Raw genomic sequence first — 23044 nt, forward strand, 5'->3', positions numbered from 1 at the left:
GAGCTGCTGGGATTCCTGCTCCTCACAGCCTTGCTGAAAGCTGTGCGTTTCCAAAAGCAAACGGTCATTGCTCATTGTTTCTTTTGCAATCCGGGATGCATCTCCTTGTAACTGGGGGTGATCTCCTTGTAACTGGGGGTGATCGCAGCACCGGGCTTTTGAGGAACTCCTGGAGTACTGCTCGGGCAGCGTCCTGCTCTCCACCTGGGTGCTAAGCTGGCTTGCAGAGCTTGCAAGGCGCACAGGGAGGCGCGAGCAGCCCTCGCCCTTGGGGGAAGCGGGCTGGTGGTGTGCGAGCAACGCCTGCGGGATGGCAAACGACCGGAGGGGCCGCGCGTGCGGTGGTGCCTGGCCCTGGCGTGGCTCTCAGCAGGCAGGGCTTGCAGCCCAGCGAGATTGCTATTTAAACCTTCGGGGTTTCGTAATCTTCCTGCCGGAAGCGCCGAGCTGAAGTTCCTCTTTCTCAGTAGGAGGGGAGCAGAAATTTAAGGGAGGGGGGGAATTTTCCCCTGCCGAAGGGTAATGGCAAGTCCGCATCGCTGCCCGAGCTCGGCTCGCTCCTACCGGCTGTAACGAGCCTTCCCAATTAGTGCTTTCCCTGGTAGCACCCTTCTCCCCTGTGGTCTCTGCCGGCCTTCTATATTCCCTTACCTAGCGCCACTCACAAGTTCGCATGCGGACTGTCAGGCTGAAGGATTGCAGAGCATCAAGGGTTAGGCGTTGGGCATGTTTTTGTGTTCGCTTTGATTGATTTCTTTCCCCATTTTAAAGTAGCCTTCATTACTCGGGGAGGGTATTAGGTTAAAGAGCTCTGGATGCTGCAGTTCCTCGCTGTAACTGTAGACCAAGCCTCGTGTTTTAGGTGAGGTCATCTCGTGTCTGGGACCCCAGAGAATCGGATCATAAAAGGCAGCGAATCCCGGAGGCACGGCACGGCGTGACATAACGAAACAAATGCCATGTTTTTTCTGGCCAGATTGCCAGGGTGGTTGGAGTGCCGGATGGGGAGAACGAAAAAAGTCCTTGACCCTTGGGTCATCCCACGTTTTCCCCGTTTCTGGCCGTGTTCAGCAGGGTGGTATGTCTGCGAGCTTGGGAGGAGAGGCCAGGGCAGTGCTGGAGAATACCGTGCAGCGAGAATTGCATGGCTATTGCAAACCCCCGTGAAAAGCACACGCATCCCCAGCCTCTCTGCCTTTCCCAGCCTCTGATCTGTGCCCCCTGCTCTCCTGACGTGGTGGCCGTGTTTCTCCTTGCAGGTCGGGGTGCTCCTGGAGGTCCTGAGCTGGGGTCGGCTGGAAGATGACCGAGTACAAGCTGGTGGTGGTGGGAGCTGGTGGCGTGGGGAAGAGCGCGCTGACGATACAGCTCATCCAGAACCATTTCGTCGATGAGTATGACCCCACGATAGAGGTAAGCGGCGCCGCCTGCGTGTTGTCCTAGTGCTCTTTGCCACTTTGCCGCAAACCCCGTGATCGGCTTGGACTCGAGTCTGAACTCGAGCAGGGACGGTCCTCTGCTTTGCAAAGCCCTTCTCAGCTGCTGCCTGTGCATTTGGAGGTCACGGCGACCGACGTGTGCCTCCTGAGGAAGGACAGCAGCGTGTGCTGGAGAGAGGCAGCGAGGGATGCAGCAGGAGCAGGCAGAGCCAGGAGAGGCAGCACAAAACTCCTCCTTTCCGCTGCCGCCGCCTAGGGAGGGGTTAAAGGTTTGGGACCGATGAGCCATTTTGTGCCCGTGCTTCCATCTCTCTTTCTGTGAAATCACAGTGAAGGTACTGACTTCCCGTGCAGGACGTTTTGAGATTTTTCTGATGAAGTGGCTTTTGTCAGAGCTCGTCCTGCAGTTTGGGTGAGGCAGGCGAAGCAGCGTGGGGTCAGGAGCCCAAGCAGAGCTGAAGACTGATGATATTTATTTTTTTTAAGAGATCCCCACATCTCTGCAGAGCAGGGAGCTCAGGGATTTTCTTCGGGCTGCCTAATACATGGTTATAGATCTGCTCTGCAGTAGGAAAAATGACACTGCGGTTCTTTTCTGCAGCTTGCAGGCTCCGTGAAACAGCCCAGGGAGAGACAAAACGGGGTGCTCCTCTGTCTTGTGCGCTGAGCTCTGGGCTTTTGTCCTCCTTCGGAGCCCAGCGAGTTCATCCTCCAGCGGGAGGCGGAGAGCTGGGGTGTGCTGCAAGGCCCATTGCTGCTCGTTCTCCGTTACGGGGAGCAAACGATGAACGTCCAAAAGATGAATGTACTTGTCTGGAGTCAGCGGGGATCTGTCTGTCGAGCCTGGTCTGTCACGCTCAGTACCCCACCTGAGGGGCAGCCAAGTACCTGTGCAGGAGAGGTTCCGTACTCAAAACCCACTTTTCTGCATTTCAAGTGTAAACAACAATTTATTATTTTTTTTAACCTTTTAAAACCAGCCCCTTCTCCAGCTGTTTTCACTGCGTCCCCGCTGCTCGCAAGATGCTGATTACCCGCCGTATGATTTACACCTTGGTCTGGGGGAGGTTTAGGCAGGACCGTGCTCGTGGTGCCGCTGCGGACAGGAGGCGTAGGTCCACCCTGGGAATGCAAATCACAGCTCGGTCACGCCTCTCAGACAATAACCTCCCTGTCTGCAGTCCTGGAGGATTCTCCACCAGATGTGTCTAAATACAGCTGTGGTTACCGCAGTTATTATTATTATTATCGTAGAGCCTAAAAGGTCCCAGCTGAGGTCAGAAAGCTATTCTGGTAGGTGTTGTATGTGCAGTCCCCACCCTGAAGAGCTCACAACTTAAACAAACAAGAGACAGCGCTCGGTATAAAGGCAGAAACAGTCTTATCCTACAGATGGGAAGGAGAAAGAGCACTTAATAACACGTGCTATTACATCATTTGGCCAAGGTCACCTAGAAGGTCCGTAGCAGAGCCTGGAATTTAATTTAGGGCTCCGGAGTCTCAGTGCTGCACCTTGCATACACACCCCGTTGCCTTCTTCCGCATCTCCAACTTCTACGCAGGCAAGAGAGCTGTTTTATTTTCCTGTCTGTGACTACTGCAGGTGATTTCGGGTTTTGGTGCTCCCTCCTCCCTCCTGCCGTGGATTTACGGTGCTGGCCTCCAAGGGCCGGACCCCTCCGCAGGAGGGGGGGACGTGGCCAGCCCTGCCTTCCTGTGCAGTTGTCTGTACAGCGAGAAGTGCCCTGCAGCCCCCCAGCCGTCTTATTCAACCCATGGCGGCTCCTGTTACTCACGCTTTGTTTTATGGGGATTCGGGATGCACAGGGTTAGCTACCTGCTGCTGATCTGAAGGTGCCCAACAAACCATCCTGCCGTGACTAAGCTGCTTTGGATCGCGCCCAGGAGCTGACTCTGCCCGTTCAGCTGGCTAACGAGCAGCACGACAGCACTGAAACGGGCAGCTTGAGAGAAGAAGAGCACATGTGCGTGGAGCCAAGTGTGGGTTGCTTAAATAAACCACTTGAAGGGTCACTGTGAGCAGGGGTGCGTGCTTGGTGCCCTGGCCGGGGTAACCAGGCGAGGGGCAGAGACCCCGGCTGCGTGCCTGCATCCCCAGCCCGCTCAGCTCCACCTCAGCTCGCTGAGGCCCCGGGGACTCATCCCGCAGGGAGTAGGAGGGCTGGGAAGAGGAGAAGCGGCAGGCAGGGCTGCTTGTCTCTCAGGAACCAGAGGCACTGATGAAACGGCTGCTCAGCCCCGGGTCTGCAGCTGGCAGCGTCCCACAGCGCGCGAGCGGGGATGGAGTAAAAAGCCAGACTGTGTTGAGAAACCCTTCCGTTTGCCTCGCAGCTTTTAGCAGTCAGCACTCCCTTAGCCTCAGGTTGTATCCTGACCGTAGCGTTTAACACACACGGGGTGCTGGGCACCCAGCTTGGTGGGGTCCTTCTGCTGCGCTGCAGCCATGGGGACAGCGGGGTCGGCACCGGCGATGTCCCGGCTGTGTCCCTGCTCCTGCGGGCGGCCCCAGGCATCCTCTCCCAAGTGCCTGCAATTCCTGGCTCGTGTGTGAACGTCGCCGGAGAGCCGGGATCACTTATGTTGGTCCTTGCACCTGCTGGAGGAGAATCTGTCTGGGATCCCAGGTCAGAGCCCAGAGCTGCTGCTTGCTGTCCAGGGGCGACGGCAGGGTTTGTTTCTGTCACCCGGCACTTCTTGTTCCAGCTGGGCAGTCCGGCCCGTCTCAGTTGTGCAAGAAGATGGGGTAAGACATCAGGGGCCGCGCTGAGGCTGAGGATGGGGAGCTGCGGGCTGTCAGCATCCACGCTGCACAGAGGGGCTGTGCCGTGCGGGACGGGGTGCCGTGCGGGACGGGGTGCCGTGCGGGACGGGGTGCCGTGCGGGACGGGGTGCCGTGCGGGATGTTGCTCGCTGTTAATGTCGTGCACTGAGGGACTTGTCCTCTGGCTGCAAGCCAGGGCGCTGGGCTGGGAGGGAGCTCTGGAGGACGTGTGTGAGAGCAGACAAACACGCACCGTCTGCCCTCCCCAGTGCCGCCCTGCTCCGAGGAGGCTGTAAATGGGAGCAGAGATGGTGTTTAATTACAGACAGGCTGATGAAAATTGCACGGTGAGCTCCCCGATCCTAGCGCCGCCGAGGTTCCCTGCGCAGATAGAAGCAAAGGACGGGGATAACAGCCACAGAAAACGTGGTCCCAGCTCGTGGGCTCTGCAGCCCTGCCTCGGCCACCCTCTGCTTTTCAGGAGGAGCCGCCGCGAAGGCCGCGGGCCCGATGCCGTGGCTCTGTCTGCGAGGTGAAGCAAGGCCTCCTTAGGCCCGGTAGCTGCTGCTGGTGTAGTGAACAGAAGGGTGGAGTCCGTGCTGGCCTCGTTCCCTTTCCGCACCGTTGCCGGTCCCGCCGGTGACCTTAGCTGTGTCTGCTCTTTGTCTGCAGGCCTATTTTTCAGGGGCAGAGCTCATCTGATAACATTGTTGTGGTCGCTGGAAGAGCAGCAGACGTTTGAATTAGTTCTAAGCTGAAACCGTAGCTGCCGCAAGCGGCTGCAGAAGGCAGAGCTCTGTAATCGCGCTGTCACAGCCCCCCACCTGCGTGTTTTTCACGCTTTTCGGCCTCCTCCTGTGGCCGAGAGTCAAGACAACTGTGCTGGGTGCGGGGCAGGGCTGTCAGAGACACCCCCGGGCTGCCCCAGCAGGATCCTCGTGATAGGGAGGTGTGGTAGGAGGGAGCAGTGCTTCCGAGGAGCCCCTGTTGAAAATCAGACCTTTGCAGGGAGACCCTGGGAGAACGCTCGTGGTGATTTCCAGGGCTTCTCCCACGTGCGACAAGTTGTGATCGTCTCACCTCCACAGGGAAAACGCACAGCTTCAAAGGGCCTGGGTGCTCCTTACCTTCCCCAGAGCCCCCCTGGGCAGGGGCTGGTTGTGGGAAACACCCTCCTCGCGGCCTCATTTATTTATTTTTTCATGTTTGCACGACAGCACCAGGTTCGCCATCGCTTTGCAGCCTCACTGGTGGCGATTGCCTCTGGTGCCTGATCCGTGTCAGGGATGCTGGGTGCCCAGCTGGGTTAAACGCCTCCCAGCCCCAGATATCCCAGCTGCTGGAAGGAAAGCCTGGCTGCCGGGAGCCTCTGTGTGTGCGTGTCCCCTTCCAGCATCCCTGCATGGGACTCACCGCCTGCAGTGGAGATGGCAGGGATTAGCCGGGCCTAAATAAAGTTAGGAAAATAGCCAATGTCGGTGTGGCAGTGACAAAGCTGCCCCTTGTCTGCCAGAGACAGGGCTGGGAAGAGCAGGCCAGGGGCTGTGTTCTCCATGCTTCTGCCAGAGGAGGGGGAACCTGCTCAGCTGCTCCCTTTATTCATGTGTTTTTTCCCTTGTTTTCCTCCTTCTCCCTTTCCCTCCCTCGAGTCCGTTTTTAATGGCAGCTAAACCAGGCCGAGGGGTGGCAGGAGCCAACCTCCCCTTGCGTGCTCTCCCTTAACGCTGACTCTCTCTCCGTCCCCTGGCAGGATTCCTACAGAAAGCAAGTGGTCATTGACGGAGAGACCTGTTTGCTAGACATCTTGGACACAGCGGGGCAAGAGGAGTACAGCGCCATGCGAGACCAGTACATGAGGACGGGGGAGGGATTCCTCTGCGTCTTCGCCATTAACAACACCAAGTCCTTCGAGGATATCCACCAGTACAGGTGAGCGCCCCGGCGAGGCCCCGTCCCGGCACCGTCCTGCCCTCCCTTTCACATCAGGCCCCGCGGTGGAGGCGCTGGCTGCCAGCACAGGCAATTAGCTCGAGTGGCCGTTCCCCAGGGAACAGGGGGAGCAGACGGCTAATGTCAGTGCCTCCGATAAAACCCATCCGAAGGGATTGCTCGTGGCCTTTGGGGACTCGCTAATGTAATGTTTAAGTGTTTATGGTAACTAAAGGGAGAGCTGATCCTTCACGACCCCCTCCCTCCCCTCCCTAATTAATGGAATTGCTTTGTTAGTGGAATCGATCTCAGCAACTTCTGCTGTGCGGGGAGCTGGGAGAGGAGCTGGAGGAGGAGCTTAGGCCTTTTTGAGGACTCGTCTGGGACGAGAGGTGTTTGCGGAGGATGCAAGAGATGGCTTGCCGGCCAGCAAGGGGCTTTTGAGAGCAGGGTAGGAAGTGACTCATGCCAGTTTCCTCCTCTCCTGCCCGTGCCCAGCTCCCTGCCACCGCTGCCAGGAGCAGCCCAGATGGTTTTACGGGGAAAACCAAAAGAGTCACGTCTCTGGAAACCCCGAGTGGTGATCCTGATGATCCGTCCAGGAGACGGGAGGCAGCAGACCGACCCTGGGGGCCAGGGGCTGTATTCAGCGGGTCGCCCTCCACACAGAATGGGGTCCTAGCGGGATCGGGCGTTGGGGTGCCCCCGGGCAGCTGCTGAGCAGCAGTTGTGCTGCGAACGTGGCTCCCAGCTAACCCTGTAGCTCCCAGGGCAGGCACAGCCCTCCTCGCTCTGTGGTCGGAGCCGGTGAGATGGCTCCAGCTAACAGGCGTGTTCACGGCAGTAACTCTGTATATGGCAGGCTAATTTGGCTCGGTTTAGCTGAACCGTAGGACAAAGGATGGGATTTTCCTAAAGCACCTGAGGGATTCGGTAGCGTTCATCCCACTGCCTTGTGCTGGTGCCTATGAATCACTCACAGGATGGCTTGGTTTCAAGCCCGGGTTTTAATCATGATGTAAATCACTGGCTTTAATCTCGTTTCGCATGTGCTCTTTGCATTTGCACTTTTAAAATAATTTTCCCCAGAGAAATGCTCGTTCTCCCTGGTTAAGACCCATTAGGAGGTATCTCTTTTCAGCTAAGTGTAGCCTGTGCACTAGATTTAGTGCTCGGGTCTGCTGATCAGGATGTTACATCGAGCATTTAAGTGGCTTTATGGCATATCTGACATATATTCAGGCTTCATTTCTGTGTTCTACTATATTAAAAAAAGATGATTGTTTTTTTTTTTTTTTTTTGGCGTGTGATGCATGTCCAGCTACTTTTGGATGGGGATTTTGAATTCAAATAAGATGCAGAAACCAGCATTTTAAAAAAATGCTTTTATTACTTTAAATAAAACCATGTTAATTGTCCTGGATGCATGAGCAAAAAAAAAAAAAAGCTGTTTTGCATCCCAAGTTAAATGATTTATTAAACAAAGGAAGTTATTATCTGTCATGAGTGAATTGAGTGGATTGTTTGTGGTCATAATGGCCTTTAGGATTTTAGAAGTAGTAGATCTCGTCCTCGCCCACCTAGTTTTAAATCAGGGGTTGGAATGGAGAAGCAAGCATTACTGCATTTTTGGTTCCCAGTTGGTTCCTCAACTTTGAGTGAACTGAACTAAGCTGAAACGAAGCAAATCCTGTCTGTGCATCTGCGGAAAAGCCTACAGCTGCCAAACACTGGCTCATCGGCTCAGCAAACTCTGGTTGCAGGTGTTTTTTCTGGTGACTTTTACCCATTCAGGAAGATTACTCGATCTAAAACGCTGGAAGCATCCAGGTAGCTGCTTAGGTGTTCGTTTTTATTTAGTTCACGCCTTGTTGGGAGGATGTGGTAAGCTTTTGTCTTGATATCGATTGCCATAATTTCAAGCCGAATTTTTTAACGGTTGCATTTAAAGAGCAGAAGCATGTTTAGTTTCCATTTCCCAAACTGCCCGACTATTTTGCTGCTGTTTACTTGCTTACATGGTACGGTCACGTTCGTCCTCCCGAAAGCCCTGCCCGAGGCATGCTGCAGCAGGGAAGCACAGCTTGAGGAAGAAGCGACCTTTCCTCCGTGCTGGTGGGGAGCGCTCTGGAGCCTTTTCTCCCTTCACTTCAGCATCTCTTACTGTTGCAGGGAGCAGATCAAGAGGGTGAAGGACTCAGATGATGTCCCCATGGTGCTGGTGGGGAACAAATGTGACCTGCCAGCCCGGACAGTGGAGACGCGGCAAGCACAGGACCTGGCCCGGAGTTACGGGATCCCCTACATAGAAACGTCGGCCAAAACCAGACAGGTAGGAGGAGGAGCAGTTAACACACAGACCAGTGCCCCCTGCCAAAATCTTCCCTTTCCTTCCCTTTCCCCTCTTTCTTCCTATAACCCTGGAGAGCCGGACCCACATCCGGGGTTGCTTTCTGCCTGCAGCCTGTGAGTAGCAGCAACGCCAGCTGGTCAAGTCATAAACCCTTTCCCTCTCACCCCCTCTTCTGGGTGTTTGTAGCTTCGCTGGGACTACAACAGTCGCCTCCACTGGCAGAGGGATGAGCCTTCCCTCCAGCTGCCCTGCCTCGCGTGCGAAGGGGCAGCGGGAGGTGGCGTGGCTCTGCCAGCAGCCTCCCTGACGGGCACGGGCAGGACTGACGCACGGCCGCGATGACAGGGCTGTGTGCTCGGGCTGTCGGGCAAGCAGCGCTCCAGCTGCTTGTTACCCGGCGTGCTGTAAGTCTCTCTGACAGCTCCGAAGTGGCGGCAAGCAGGGAAGGGAGCGTGAATTAGAGCAAGCCAGCATGGGCGCCGATTTACTGCCGCTGAGATGCTGGGAATGGAGCTGCTGGAAAGCTCCCGAATCAGCCGCGGCCTTGCCTTGTATGCAAGCTGTGATTGAAGGCCCAAGGAGCCTGTTCAGTGATGGCACCGGGGAAATAAATTCTCGTGGCAGGATCCCCAGCCCATCCCCAGGCCGCTGCCTCTGTCTTGGGGTGCCCCAGCAGGACAAACCCTGGCAGTGCAGAGCGGCAGTGCGTGCTTGGTCTCTGCGTGCCTTGCAGATAGATCCGCTGGCGTTAGCTGCTTCCCCGAGGCTAAATGCTCCATCAGGATGTTCCCCTCCCCATCAGGGCTCACGCTTCCAATCTGCAGAAGATTTGCGCTCAGACAGCAGCGAAGGGAAGATGACTTTACTACGTAAGCTCACGAGTCGGCCTCTAAATGCCTTTGTGCTGCTGCAGTATCAGGAGCTCTGGCGGATAGGATCTGTGTTGGTCCGAGCCCATAGGATGGCCCAGTTTCTGCTGGGAAGATGGAGGAGGCTCAGACACGTTGCAGAGCCAGGGGAACCCCATGGCAGCCCGGGCAGCAGCCGTGAAGCAGCACGGTGTTTTTCCAGCCTCCCCAGGTGTTTGCTCTGCAGGCAGCCAGAGCACAGAGGTGGCAGAGGGGCGGCCGTCGCCTTCAGTCATCGAGCAGGGGCTTTCCTCCCGGATGGCAGACCTTGCTCAGGCTGCCGAAAGCTGCTTAGTCACCAGGAATCCTCAGCCGTGCTGTCGCTCACTCGGTCTTGCTCACCATTTGGGGGCCGTGCTAGGATTCCTCTCTGTCCTCTTGGCTTAGTCTCACGCCTCCAGCTCGGCAATCCTCGCCGCTTGGAGGCAGCCCGGGGGCTCCTCGCTGGCGGGCAGGCCCAGCCCTTCTCCCTCTCAAAGCGGGCAGCTGCTACAAGCCACGTGTGTTTCCTGCAGGGCGTCGAGGATGCCTTCTACACCTTAGTGCGGGAGATCCGGCAGCACAAACTGCGCAAGCTGAATCCGCCCGACGAGAGCGGCCCCGGCTGCATGAACTGTAAATGTGTCGTCTCGTGACTGCGGTGAGTGCCGCGAGCGGGGACGGGGGGCAGCGGGGCACGTAGGAAGCGGGGCAGGGGTACTTGTCTGCGAACAGATGCATCAGAAACAATTTCAGCGATGGCTGTTTTTTAATTCAAGAGATTTCTGACTGAAATAGCATCTTCTGTCAAAACATAGGTAAGTCAAAACTTCCCACTTTCCTGAGGAAATGTGTGGGAGGAAAGGGTTGTTTATTTTTTCCCCTCATTCAGCAGAACAAAATTCTACAGAACACCGAAAAAAAAAAAAAAGACATGTTTTTGTCATGCTTTCCCCAGGAAAGCTCCTTCCCATGCTGACCCTCCGACAGCGGAGGGATGCTGGTATTGGAGGTGTGCGTGTTCACCAGGCTGACCCTGTAATTGCTTAGATGAGAAACTGCATGAGCACATCGCCTCCTAATGCATAAATCGCATTGTCCTGAGGCTTCAGAGCATCTGAATAAAGTCAGATTTCAGAGGCAGAGCATCTGACTCTGAAAGGCCTCTGTTCCTCAGAAGAGTTTTCCCCGTAGGTATATCCCCAGGGATATGTGAAGCTGATGCAATGCCGAGAATTAGCCATAAGGGGGCTGTTTTGCTTCTACAAATGGTGCGTGCTGGAGCCAAAAGGAGTTGTTCAGATTGTCTATATTTGCTTGCCTATTTTTCTTTTCTTTCCTTGTTTTTTTTTTTTTTTTTTTTTTTTAAGTGATGAATGTGTTTAAGTCACTGCAGTCCTGTGGGATAGCAGAATTCTGTAGCGGAAGGAGGGAGAGGCAACGGGGCTGAGTGCCCCAGGGAAATGCACGTGTAAGGGACACCTAGAGACTGTGTCCCTAGGGCTGGGTTTAGGAGAAAAGCCCATTGCTCTTGGTGCGATGTCTCCTGGGGGGTCTCCCAGACGCCCCGCCTGCCCCTTCATCCCTTCACACAGCTCTGTAGAGAAAGGCAGCGTTACAGCAGCGACCGTGCTCGGCGGCTCCAGCTGAAGGTGGAGGCGGGCAGCTGGTTTCCCTGCCTTGCTTTTTGAGGCAAAGGCCGCCAGCTCAGCAGAGCTCTTCCCCCCAACACCAAAAAAAACCCCTCGCTGGCAGCGTTTGCTTCCTATGAGCAAGAGCCCAGCCGAGCACCCCACCCCTCCGCTCCCCGCCGAGCAGCGCGCGGGCCCCGGGGGCTGAGCCGTGCGCCGTGCCTAGCGCCCTCCTGGCTGCTGAGAGCTTTCCAGATGTTCGGCCCCTCCAGATGTTCAGCGGCGCTTCCTCCGGATGGGGATGTGAGCGCGGGGCTCGTTTCCTGCTCTGGCTCGCGGCTGACAGCACGTGGGGACGCGCGGGCTGGGCTGAGGCAGCCGCCCCCTCCTGCGGGGACTGCTGGTGACCGGCGTTGGCTTCAAAAAGAGGGGCTGGCCGTGGCCAGGAGGGTTTTCCCCTCCGGTTCCCCCTGTGAACAGATTGCCCCGTGTCACCCACGTCTTCTGCTGCTGCCCTGCACGGGTTGCTTGCGGCGGGGCGGAGGAGCAGGGCCTGTCTGGGCAGCACTGCGATGCACATACAGCCCCCGCGGAGATGCAGAGGCATCCTGAGATGCCTCCGTGAATTGCACAACCCGTGGCAGCTCCCCCACGGCAGGCAGGAGCGGAGGCTTGAGACTAGAGGAGTGAAAGGAGAACGTTTTGCTGCCGTGGCTCCTGCCCTACAGGACTAGGCACAGTCCTTTTCTCCGGGCAGTGCAGCCCCAGGAGGTGGTTCCAGCCTCACAAACCGGACACCGGGCACGCCAGCTTGCGTTAGCCGCGGTGGCCAGCTGAGGACAAGAGCAGAGGAGGAGGAGGAACATCAGGACACGAGAGGAGAGGCTGCATGTGTGGCCGGGGAGCTCAGAGGTTTGGCTCCTTGCCCTGCTGTGGACTCGCCTCGTGGTTCCCCTCTTCCCTGGAGGAAGGAGGAGGAGATCACCGCAGGGCAGAGGGTTTGGTGAGCCCCCCCGAGCCTCACCCGCTGCTCCACGGAGCATTTGTTCCCTTCGGCACGCGTGCAGAAGCCTTGCCTGGCCAGGTTCAGGCTTCCAAGATCTGCCTAGCCCTTGGCTTTCCTTCCGTGGGCACTAGCAGGGCTGTCCCAAAAGGCGAGGGGTGGCAGTGGGAAGGGCTCCTGTGGGTTTGGAGAGCCAGCGGGTACTAATTAGCGTCCTCCCTCTTCTCGTTTCAGCTGACTGGACCGCAACCTGGAGAGGTTTCCCCTGTGCAGAGCGCAAGGAAAGGTGAAGCGAAGGAAGAAACAAACGGATCCGGGGGAGGAGTACAGGGGGAGAGGAAGAGGAGGAGGAGGAAGAGGACGGGGGGAGCGTCAGCCCCTCCAAGGACTATCTCGCACTTCACCCGGGCCTGCAGCAAACGACTTTTTTTTTTTCTTTCCCCATCCCCTCCTCCCTTTGGCCTCCTCCCACCCCCGGCAACTGTACAAAGCCACAGATTGAATCACAGTAAATTATTATTTGATGGTCTCGACAAACCCTCTGGGTGGCTGTGTCCTGCTTCCGGAGCTTGCTGCCGCTGGCGTGTCCCTGTGAGGTCTGTCTGGGGGACGGGAGGGCACGTGCCGGATGGGAGATGCTCGGATTTCCTCTCTCGGCAGAAGGTTGCAGGCTGTGGAGGAGGTAGGGACGCGCCATTTAAAGGGGGCTTTGAGGAAAAATCCAGCTGGGTAGCTCCGGAGCCCACACGTTGTCTCCTGGAGCCCCGTGCTGTTTGAAGAGGCGCTGAGGTGGATCAGCATTGGCCTCTGCGGGCAGAAACCTGGGAAGATGTCCAGCAGCCCCAGGCTGTGCTGCCACTCAGGGAGGGCACGGCGGTGGCTGCGCTGCCCTGCGGGCACTGCGGCTGGCCGAGGGGGTGGCAGGATACCCAGATCAGTGGTTACATAGCACAAAACCTCGTGCTTTGAGGGCGCTGGGCCTTGCGAATGCTCACTGCAAAGGATTTGTCCTTCAGAGGAAGAGCTGTCTTGGCTGTGAGTTGTCGTTGTCACCTCCTTCCCTATATGCACATGTTTTCGTAGGAGAATCCCAACCAAAACGTGCTGCTGGCCCCCGAATTTTGTCCAGGTGGAAGCGTGCAACCAGCCCCAGCCTGGCCTCAGCTCTCCCCCTGGTGGTTTGCCTTTGACCTAGCCCGCGTGAGACTTTTACGAGCTCAGACGTGATGCCTGGAAGGGAAGGAGCATCAGGGAGGAGATCTGAGAGCTGCCTGCACCTGAGCCGGTGCCAGTTCGGTGCTTCCTTGATTTATCTTCGCCGAGCGGCTTTTCAAGCTGGGCAGGCGGGGAGAGGAGCTCCTTTCTCTCCACGGCTTTGTACGGGAGCACGGGGCGATGACTGACCCCGCTGCTGCCAGCAGCCTCCCAGCCACGGCCTCTCCCGGCAGCAGGCTGTCCTTACAGCCCGGCAGCCCCTTGCGGTGTAGCTTGCATCTGCCCTAACAGTCCAGACCGAGAGCGTCAAAGGGGGAAGGTGATGCAGGAGGTAGGGAACCGTCCTGCACGGACTGGCCCGGGCCTGAAGAGGTTTCAGTAGCCAAGGGTAAGTAGCCAAGGCAGGCGAGGGCCGGGAGCGGCAACGGCAGCACGTGAGTCACGTAGCAAAACGGGCACAGAAACCCTGCTCGGCCCCAGCACGAAGCCCCAGCCCAGCGGGGGTTCTCCGTGCCCAGCATCCATGCGAGCAGCCTCCTGCCCCTCTGCCCTGCCCCCTGTCGTGCCACGCAGAGGCAGAATGGAGGCAGGGGCTGCTTGGTGGTGCTGCTGCCTTTGCTTTTGGCCCAGGCAAGAAAAGACTTGTGCTAACAGCCTGCCCCAAACTGCCGTGTCAGCCGCGGGGCTGCAGCCGCAGGTTTTGTTCCTGAAGGTGGCACAACCGAGAGAGCTTGCGTGCAGCTGAGAGGAGGGCCGAGGGCGCGGGCGCTTCGTCCCTCCAGAAAAGCTGAGCAGCTAGTGGGTGGGATGAGCTGGGAGCCCTGGCTTGCCGGCACCTGGGATTTTGCTGCAAGTTAGCCCATCCTTCAGCAGCAGCTGTAAGCACAGGTTAGAGGTAACGCATCGGTATTTGGGGCCCCGCTAAGGACCAGACTCAGGATGAGTTTGGCCAGGAGCACAAAGGCACGGTATGAGATCTGCCTTTCGGAGAGGTTTCTGCACCCCTCAGGGTCAGGTTTTCCAGCTTGCTCAAAGAATCTCTGGGTCTGGTCAAGTTGCACGAGTTTGCTCAGGTGTCTTCTGGTTGTAAAATACCATTGCTTGCTTGGCGTGGCACTGAGAGGTGCTAAGGATGAGCTCTTCAGTGATGCAGCATCCAGCGTCTGTGTTAGCAGCACTCCGGGCATATAACAGCCTTTCTTCCCAGGGGCAGGGTCTAGCTGAAGCTTTACTCCTTTGATTTTATGGCACACTTCAGGTGGTTCCAGCTAGTGACAGTGGTTGTTGGGTGGCTGGTTATGGCCCCATTTTGTGTATGGGTAAAGCAGACAGAAATAGATTAGGAATCTGTGGGGTTCGGCAGTGGAGCTGGAAGCTCCCCAGGAGCCAGGATACACCTTCACCTTGGCACAGATGGTACGACGGTGCCACGACAGGACCGCACTCAGAAATCCAGCAGGCAGGTCGGAGCTGCAAACCTCTAAGGAGGGCCTGCCTGAGAGGTGGTGCTTGGAGCTGGGCAGATGGCAGACCGCTTCTCCTTTCTGTGGTGGATCGCACCCTCAGAAGTGAGGCAGCTGGGACCCGGGGTCAGTGCTGGTCAGTCACGTCGCCTTCTGCGGGGTTGGAAGCGCTGTCTGTTAGCTTTCTGCTGGAACAGGAGATCACCAGGAGCCCTACACTCAGGTAGGTCAATGTGGAAGTCCATGCCGAAGGTGGAGATAGGCTGGGAGCAAAAGGAGGTGTAAAAGCTTGACGCAGCAGCTCTTCTCCTGAAATCACGGATTGCGAGATCGCACCTTCGCGTAGCAGTGCGTCTTTGTTTCCAGGAGCAAGGCCAGCTTCAGGGGAATCGCAGCAGATCTTCAGCATGTCAGCAAGGTATGTCAGCTGTGATCTGATATTTAAGGTAGGCAAAAACAGATCCTACTGCTCTCAGCTCAAGCTGTTCCTTTGGACTTTGCATTTTCACTTGCTGACTGGGTGCTGGTAGGTTGGTATGGGATAACATCTCGCTGGTCATGACAGGCGGGGTGTCAGCATTCGTGAGTTTGTGATGTATTCTTCACTTGGTAGCTGAATTTCTTGGGTCTGAAAGTGTTACCAGGGTCGCAGTGTCATTACAGTGAACGTAGGTCTGGAGAAGCAATTGTTACGTTTGGAACTGATTTAGGAATTTTCCCCGTGTGCACTTAAGGTGCATTTGCTCTAGAAGTACCTGGGATGTGGTTTTCAGACACTCTAATATTTTATAGTTTCCCTTACGGCAGGAGTTTTTTGGCCATTTCAGTTCTGCTTCTGTGGCACGAGCTTAGGCAAGCCGAACACACCCAGGCCCTCTGAAGAGCTGAACAGCATAACAAGCACTTATGATTCATTATTCAGTTTCCATGGCAGTAAAGAAGGAGGGTGAGTCATGCACAATTTTGACTTGTCATCCCTGGAGCATCTCTCTGGCTGTGCAGCTCTGGGGATGGTAACTCCTTTGCCACCTTTGGCTTCACTGCCTTGGCAGCGCAGGGTAGGGCCTCTGTGTGGGTGGTGAGGGTGTGCTGCGAGGGCACGAGGTCTGGGCACCCACGCACAGCAGCTTTGTTTTACGCTAGTAATAGTGTAAGGCACACAGGCCTGCGCTTGGGACACAGGAGGGCGCATGTCAGACACTGCAGGGTCACGAGTGCTGTTCTGTGAGTCGTTAGCTGTACCGAGCAGGGGAAGTTCACCCGCGTCTGTGAGAAGCAGGTGCCCAGAAATGGGGCTGAAGAGACATTCTCAACGGACTTACGTTGGTTGAAGTCAACCATAAAACTGTGTCTGGAGAGTTACCCAGTTTAGGATTTGTGCTATTAATTCACGTAATAATTTTCCACCTATCCTAATTACTTGTTTAAACACAAAGCAGCATGTATCATATTTGAAGACTGAGCTGTGTCGCGGACAACTTTTCCAATGCAACTATGCAGTCCGGGTCCTCATCCCTGGATCCGATGTTGCTGGCACGTGTGCGGGCAGTGAGAGTAACCCTGTGGCCCTCAGCTGGGAAGAAGCTGACTGTGACAGGCTCCTTGTCTTCAGCTCGGGGGTGGCGGGCCCTCCTGAGTGCACGGCTGCAGGAAGCTGGCGTGGTAATATAGCTCCAGGTTAGCGGCTTCAAGCCTGAAGGGCCCAATTTTGAATCTTGACGGATGCAGTTCCATCCTGAATCCTGGAACCAGGAGAAGGCAGGATGTGACTCGGAAAGGAGGAGACCTGGAAATAGAGCAGCTCACCGGGCCAACGGGGTGGCGCGGAGCAGTGGGGAAAGGGGAAAGAATCCCACATACCTGACGCGGCCCGGGCGTCGTGGGGAGGGATGGAGGGCCGGCTGCTCACGCACACTGCCCGGCAGCTCCTGGCTCTCAGCCACACCACTTCAGGCCGCCGGCAGTCCCCTCGTCCTCTCGCTGTGCCACAGCCGGCGCGCTCTGCGCCGGGTGCCACAGGAAGGGACCCCCGGAGCCCACCCGGTCTCTCACGGGAGCCCTGCCCGGCCGGGCCCGCAGGGCCGTCCCCTCCCCGCTTTCCTGGAAGCCACCCCGCTATCTGCCCGCGCTGCGCCTCACGCCCCAGCCGTATCGGCGGCCGGCTGGGGGCCGGGCGGGCGCTGCCAGGAGGCGCTGTCCCGCTGCCAGGCGGCACGGCTGCGGCTGGACGCGGCGCAGGGCGGCGGCCGCGACCAGCGGCGCGGGGACGGAGCCCGGCCGGGCCGGGCCGGGCCGGGCGGGGCGAGGCGAGGCGAGGCCCCGCGGCCGCCCCCGGTGCCCATCATCACCCCCAGGGCGGCGGGGCCGCGCCGAGCCGCCCCGCGCCGAGCCCAGCCGCCATCGGGGCGGTGCGGGCGGGGCGCTGGTGTGGCGGCGGCACGTGGTGGCGGCGCTGCGCATGTGACGGGCCCTCCCCGGCCGCCGCGGCTCATCCCCGCCCGGCCGAGTCCCCGCCCGCCCGGCCCCCGGCGCAGCGCCGCGCTCCGCTCCCCTCCGCTCCGCTCGGCTCTGCTCCCCGGCGCGCAGCAGCCCCGCACCGCAGGCAGCCGCCGCCGCCGCCCCGCCACCCGGCGCCATGGTGAGGGCGGGCGCGGAGGGAAGAAGGGAAGGGAAGGGAAGGGAAGGGAGGAAGGGAAGGGAAGGGAAGGGAGGAAGGAGGTCGGGAGGGCGGCCCCGGGGGCGGCGCGGCGCGGCGGGGCGAGGGGCTGAGCAGGCCCGGCGCGGCGCTGCTCGGGCCCCGCGGCCTCCGGCGGCCATTTTAGTCTAATTTTAGCCCGGTGCGGGGGGAAGGCAGGGGCGGTGGGAGCGGCACCGGCGCGGGCGAGGGCCGGCGGCGGCGGGACGGGGAGGGGGCTCCGGGGGGGGGGGGTTCCGCTCGGCCCGGGGGGCTCCGGTGCCGGCCGTGGAGCCCTCCTCCTTCCCTCCCTCCTTCCTTCCTTCCTTCCTTCCCTCCCTCCTTCTCTCCCTCTCTGCCGCCGCGAACAAAGCGGGGGGAGCGGCCCCGGCCCCCCCGGGACAAAGCCGCCGCTCCCGGCGCCGCCCGCACCTGCCCGGCCGGGCCGCGGCGTGCTGGGGGGGCGAGGGGCTGGGGCCGTGCTGCGGGGCTGGGGCTGGGGGCTCAGCGTTGTTGTGCGGTGCCCTCGGCCGCCCGCCGGAGCCTGCCTCTGTGGCCCTTAAGAGGGCTGGGTTTGGGCTCGGGAGAGCGACGGGAGCCGCAGGGATTGTGGCCGGTGTTTGCCTACGAAGGAAGGGAGGGAGGGAGATCGGCTAACGCTGGCCGCGCGGGACGAAATTCGGGAGGTTTTAAAGCACGGTGTCAAGGCTGACACAATGCAGAAAACATTTCTGCTGCTCGTGGAGCCTTACATCACTCAACAAAAAGAGAGGCATGACGGTGCTGGGTATGTGCTGCTGCCGTAGCGTTTGTTCCATCGGGGAGGGAAAAAAAACGCCCCAGCCCCAAACTACAAACTCCCGTGTGCAGCTCCCTCCCCTCTGCCCTCCCTGCTCCCCGAACAGGCCAAGCACACGGTCAGGTAGTGTAAAACCGCTGCAGCAGTACGGTTGTATGCCGAGCTGTGCAAAGGCGCTATGCAGAATTAAAGTTGAAGATGCCGAGCATGCAGAATTTACCTCGCTTGTATCTTCTGCGCCGGTCCTACAAAGATGACTAAACTCGTAGTGCGCTCGGGTTGAGTATAGTATTTTTATTCTTCCAGGGGCAGGTGGGCTTCTTTATCTAGCGCTGTGGGCTGTCGCCTTGTTTAGAGAGTGTTAATTTTTGATGTTTAAATTATTCCTTTGAACTCATTTTACAGGCTTCTGGAGTAACAGTGAACGATGAAGTCATAAAGGTTTTTAATGACATGAAAGTAAGGAAATCTTCAACCCCAGAAGAGATTAAAAAAAGAAAGAAAGCCGTTCTCTTCTGCTTAAGTGATGACAAAAAACAAATAATTGTAGAGGAGTCAAAGCAGATACTGGTTGGTGACATCGGAGATACCGTGGAGGACCCCTACTCAGCCTTTGTGAAGTTGCTACCACTGAATGATTGCCGATACGCTTTGTATGATGCCACATATGAGACAAAGGAATCTAAGAAAGAAGACCTGGTATTTATATTCTGGTGCGTAAAAGCAAAGCTTGTAGTTAAAATCGAATTTTCGTGACTTAACACTGGGTGGTTGAATAACTGTTGTGTTGTTGGTGGTTTTTTTTTTTCTTTTCTATTCTCCCTAAAGGGCTCCTGAAAGTGCGCCTTTAAAAAGCAAGATGATCTACGCAAGCTCTAAAGATGCCATTAAAAAGAAATTTACAGGTATGGGCCTAAAAACGTTTCGGTCGTTAGCTGCAATGCTGTTTAGAGGCTGAGGTTCTCACAAACACCCTATTGTCCGTCTGTCTTTCAGGTATTAAACATGAGTGGCAAGTAAATGGTTTGGATGATATTAAGGACCGTTCAACACTTGGAGAGAAATTGGGAGGCAACGTGGTAGTTTCACTTGAAGGAAAACCCTTATAAAAAGACAGACAAGTGCCATCTGGATCTAAGGAGCTTCCATTTCTGCAGCTCGTTCAATTGGAATAGTATTAGACTCCCTTTCCCCTTCCCTCCTCAAAAAATAAGTCCCTTCCCTAATGCCCCTGAAGGAGATGTCATTGTTAAGCAGTCTACCAGTGATTGCCATTAGACTGTTTAATCCTGGTAGTTTTATGTAGGATCCAAGGAATGCTTTCACGTCACACTCTTAGCCAAAACTGACGTTGCATGCATTCCTTGCAACATGTACAATGAATGTGATAGTTAATGTGAATAGTCTAGCAGACAGCAAAGGGTAAGCTAATTGAATGCCTTGAAAGTATTGTCCACTGGTCGGATGGTAGACTCTATACAGTATTACTTACAGTTGCACTTGATTGCAGTTCCATGAGGCTCTTGTGCATTCATACACCTCACCTGCCTTGACAAGCCTATTTTTGTGACATGGCAGCACACAACACTATGCATTTAAAGCACTTTTTTGTAATATGTTTGACCCGCCCCTCCCCCCCAAAGGAATGCCAATTAAGTTGCTGTAACCGTGTCATCAAATTATTGTAGTACCTCAGTTTCATTCCTGTTACATGCATATCTTTATAAATGAAGTAGCTGTTACGATGCCTTTTGTTTTCCATTGAATGTACACTACTGATCAGGAGTAGAAGTTATCTGTTTACCATGTGAGTCTTGAAACACTAAAGTTTTGTAAAACATCAGTCATGATGGCAATTTCTGTATTAAAAAGAGCCTTAAATGGAACATTGTTTTTGAGATCAAAAACTGGCCACGTTGCAATAAAACTTGTGGCTTATTACAGAATGTTGCCTTGTTTTCATTGGAAAATACAGTTTTTAAGTATGTTTAATTTAAGCATATTTCAAATAACTTAACTTCTGTGGAAAGTATTGTAAAGTTAAACAATCATTAATCTCATCATAAATAATGCAATTTTTTCATTCCTAATCATGATTTAGGCACTGCTTTACTATACTTTGTGGCTCTATTCCGATCACTCGATGAAGGACCTGTTCCTAGTTTACCGTTATAGAAGCTACCGCTACTAGAGACCGTTAGCTCCACGAACCACTTGTGTCAGGAACTCAGAAATACCAAGTAATAAACCCCGCAGTGTGTTCCGTACCTGAATGTTCTTAAAGTTCTACATGTCAGAGCAAAACCGTACGTGAAATCTTAACCGCTCTCTGTCTGTCGATAGGATGATGTGTCATGACAGCTATACGATACGCAGCATACGAATCGGTATTTTTTTGTTTCTTAAGTGTTAATGCTGACTCGGTACAAGAAATATCCTAGATGAACTGTTAACTTCTATGTAAATAGAACTGGAAAGTGTTTGCCACTACCGAGGCTTGCACTGGGGACATGTTTTGGCTGAGGGCCAAATAATGCTCTCCTTATAGAGAATTTGATCTGCTCTGTGTGAGCAATCCTCCCTTAGCCAGAGCTATTTATGGCAAACACATGCTTTTGTATCTTGTCATCGTTATCCACAAATGGCAAAACTGGACATGATTCTACTGGTATGCATAAAGGCGCTCTGTTAGGCAGCCAGTCACAGCTGAAACGTACATGCTGCTAGAAGGAATGCTCTTTATCATTACCTTATTTTAAAAAGTTGGTGGAGTAGAACTGTCGAGCTTTTAAATATTGGTCTTTTATGTTCAGTTCATAGTCCTTTTTTCAACGATGAGGCAGAGAGTCATCATTTTTTTTAGTTTTTTTATTTTAAATAACGTAATGGTACTGCGTTTAGGCTTTCTTGTCCTGTAGAACTTTAAGACTTTATTTCAGGCTTCTAGCTATCCCCATGACTTGCACACCTCATTGTGTTGGCTGTTCTATGTAGACTAAACTTTACTAGAATTTAACTAAAAAGGCATGATGACCACTGACTTACTAAGCATATCAATGAGTCTTGGTTTTGTTCTACAAAACTCTCCTTTCAGGTATCTTTTAAGGTTGAGAAGTAACTGATGGTATGCATGTTGTCTATATATAAGAAAAAGAAAAAACAACTTTTTATTCCTTAAAATAGTCTCTTTATTTCTGATCATTCATGTTGTGTGCAACGCCCAGTTTAATGTAAAGACCTACTTTGTGCTTTATGTTTGACTTGAGTTCAGTATAATGAAATAATCTTTTAACTGATTTTCACAAGGTATAAATGGTTTCTTTAGAAAAAAAGCCAAAACTGAAAATGTTAAATTTTAATAAAGCATTTGAATCTCATTTTAGACACTAAACTTTTTTTTTTTTTTAAAGCAGTACTGTGTTTAAATTTAATGTTTGTCTCTGCTGCAAACAGTCTGGAAAGATGTCTGTGGCTTCTAAGTTGAATATTAAAAGTTACCTTTTTTTTTTTTTTTTTTTAAACTAGCTTTGTTGTATATGCACTCAGTCCAAGTAGATATAAAGTTGAAGCACAAACTGTATTTATGTAAGATTCAGAACTCCTACCAAAACAGGTTTTGGATCAAAAAAGATCAGCTTGCTTTCAGTTTGTTCTTGAAATGATTGACTGATGTGAGGTCCAATTCACATGGCTTTATTATTATTATTATTATTATTATTATTTTTAAAGCAACAATAAAGTGCTACAGAACTGTTACTGTTCAAATTATAAAACAAATGAGAGACAGCTGGCATCTGTTCCAAAATGGGTTGTCAGCTGTTGTTTTCTGTCATTATGCAAAATGGTGAGGGCCTCATTGTGATCTAGAAGTGGAGGAAAATCCTCTCAAGTTGAATATCTTCTGTGTATCTCCATGTCGACATGACTTTTGGGTATCTTGGCTTCAGTTACTTTATTGATAAAGAAATGTTAAATGCAATTTTCATGAGAGTAACGTGCAGAAATGGCATTTTTCTTCTAAGAAATACTTCAAAACCAGCAGTTGTTTTGTTTGATTTGGTAAATCCTGGAAGAGGTATAGGCATACAGGCTTGATTTCTCTGAAAAGGGCAATTAAGTCCAAAATGAGGGTAACTAGGTGAAGTTTGTGGTTGTGGCAATTTTGGAGATGCAAAGTTTAAACTTACAAGGACTTTAGTGTAAGAATCATTCCTAGTCGGATCACTGGATGGATCTGGGCTATGTTCGGTTAAAACCCAGAGAGTCAATTTCTACAAATGGAAGAGTCCTTTTCTGCTCAGAACCAGTAATGGAATACAGCAGCAATCAAATTGCCACAATTTGATGATCAGCTTTACTCTCTTACACCAATTCCAGTATAAACCAAATTTTCATGCCTGCCTATTTTCATAAACTTTGTAATTTCCCCTTAGTTTGTGGTGGAGAGTTAATGACTGTAGAGTGAAAACATGGCACTAATGATGGATGGAAGATCATCAATGTAGCACCTGTCTTTAAGTATTGAATTTCTTTCAAATATTTCTGAATTTGAAAACCTGGTATAAATAAAATTAATTTAAATGTCTTCAGATGTTGAGTGAGTTTTGTGTACTAGGCAGCACCTACGCTAATCAGTTTGCTCTTGTCTTTGGATCGGGAGCAGTTCAAACAATGCAAAAGGACGTGTTGTGGAGTAAATGCGTGGAGTGAAGCATTTTTTGTGACGGATTTCTGCTGCAGCTCATTCAGTACAATACCCAGCAAAAGCCAGCATCGGTAGCTCTGGAGGTAGGTGTAAAGTATTTAGTGGGTAGATGCTGGATAATCTTCTTCCTGTGTTGGATCCCAGTTAATACCTTCAGAAAATTA

The 23044-nt window shown here is 54.0% G+C and overlaps 2 protein-coding genes and 1 long non-coding RNA gene across 4 annotated transcripts in view; 2 read left to right on the forward strand and 1 right to left on the reverse strand.

Moving 5' to 3' along the window:
* The window catches only part of HRAS (HRas proto-oncogene, GTPase), a 38239-nt gene extending 25677 nt beyond the window's left edge, over nt 1-12562 (forward strand). Inside the window, exons 2-6 of the mRNA XM_035552008.2 lie at nt 1260-1413; nt 5972-6150; nt 8323-8482; nt 9927-10051; nt 12259-12562. Of these exons, the coding sequence (XP_035407901.1) occupies nt 1303-1413; nt 5972-6150; nt 8323-8482; nt 9927-10046 (570 nt within the window). The 5' untranslated portion in view covers nt 1260-1302 and the 3' untranslated portion in view covers nt 10047-10051; nt 12259-12562. The remainder of the gene's footprint in view (nt 1-1259; nt 1414-5971; nt 6151-8322; nt 8483-9926; nt 10052-12258) is intronic.
* Nucleotides 12523-16872, reverse strand: LOC118250720 (uncharacterized). Its single transcript, XR_004779518.2, has 2 exons — nt 16563-16872; nt 12523-16444 (listed from the first exon to the last, which is right to left on the reverse strand). It is a non-coding gene; the product is annotated as an uncharacterized LOC118250720 (long non-coding RNA).
* Nucleotides 16873-17120: 248 nt separating this feature from the next.
* CFL2 (cofilin 2) lies at nt 17121-22760 on the forward strand. 2 transcript variants are annotated; one of them, XM_035552011.2, is made up of 4 exons: nt 17121-17340; nt 18581-18888; nt 19004-19080; nt 19172-22760. In XM_035552011.2, exons 1-4 carry the CDS (start codon nt 17338-17340, stop codon nt 19282-19284), a joined length of 501 nt encoding a protein of 166 aa, XP_035407904.1. In that variant the 5' UTR covers nt 17121-17337; the 3' UTR covers nt 19285-22760. The 2 variants fall into 2 exon arrangements, with proteins under 2 accessions (XP_035407904.1, XP_035407905.1); XM_035552012.2 differs by lacking the exon at nt 17121-17340 and adding an exon at nt 17450-17539.
* Nucleotides 22761-23044: the final 284 nt, after the last annotated feature.

Source organism: Cygnus atratus, chromosome 5 (genome assembly GCF_013377495.2).
Source record: "Cygnus atratus isolate AKBS03 ecotype Queensland, Australia chromosome 5, CAtr_DNAZoo_HiC_assembly, whole genome shotgun sequence".
Lineage (NCBI taxonomy): Eukaryota > Metazoa > Chordata > Aves > Anseriformes > Anatidae > Cygnus > Cygnus atratus.

Excerpts from the sequence above, each read along its gene's own strand:
- CFL2 (XM_035552011.2), top strand. Across the intron at positions 18,889-19,003 it reads GACCTGGTATTTATATTCTG|GGCTCCTGAAAGTGCGCCTT; the intron begins GTGCGTAAAAGC and ends TTCTCCCTAAAG. Across the intron at positions 19,081-19,171 it reads CATTAAAAAGAAATTTACAG|GTATTAAACATGAGTGGCAA; the intron begins GTATGGGCCTAA and ends TCTGTCTTTCAG.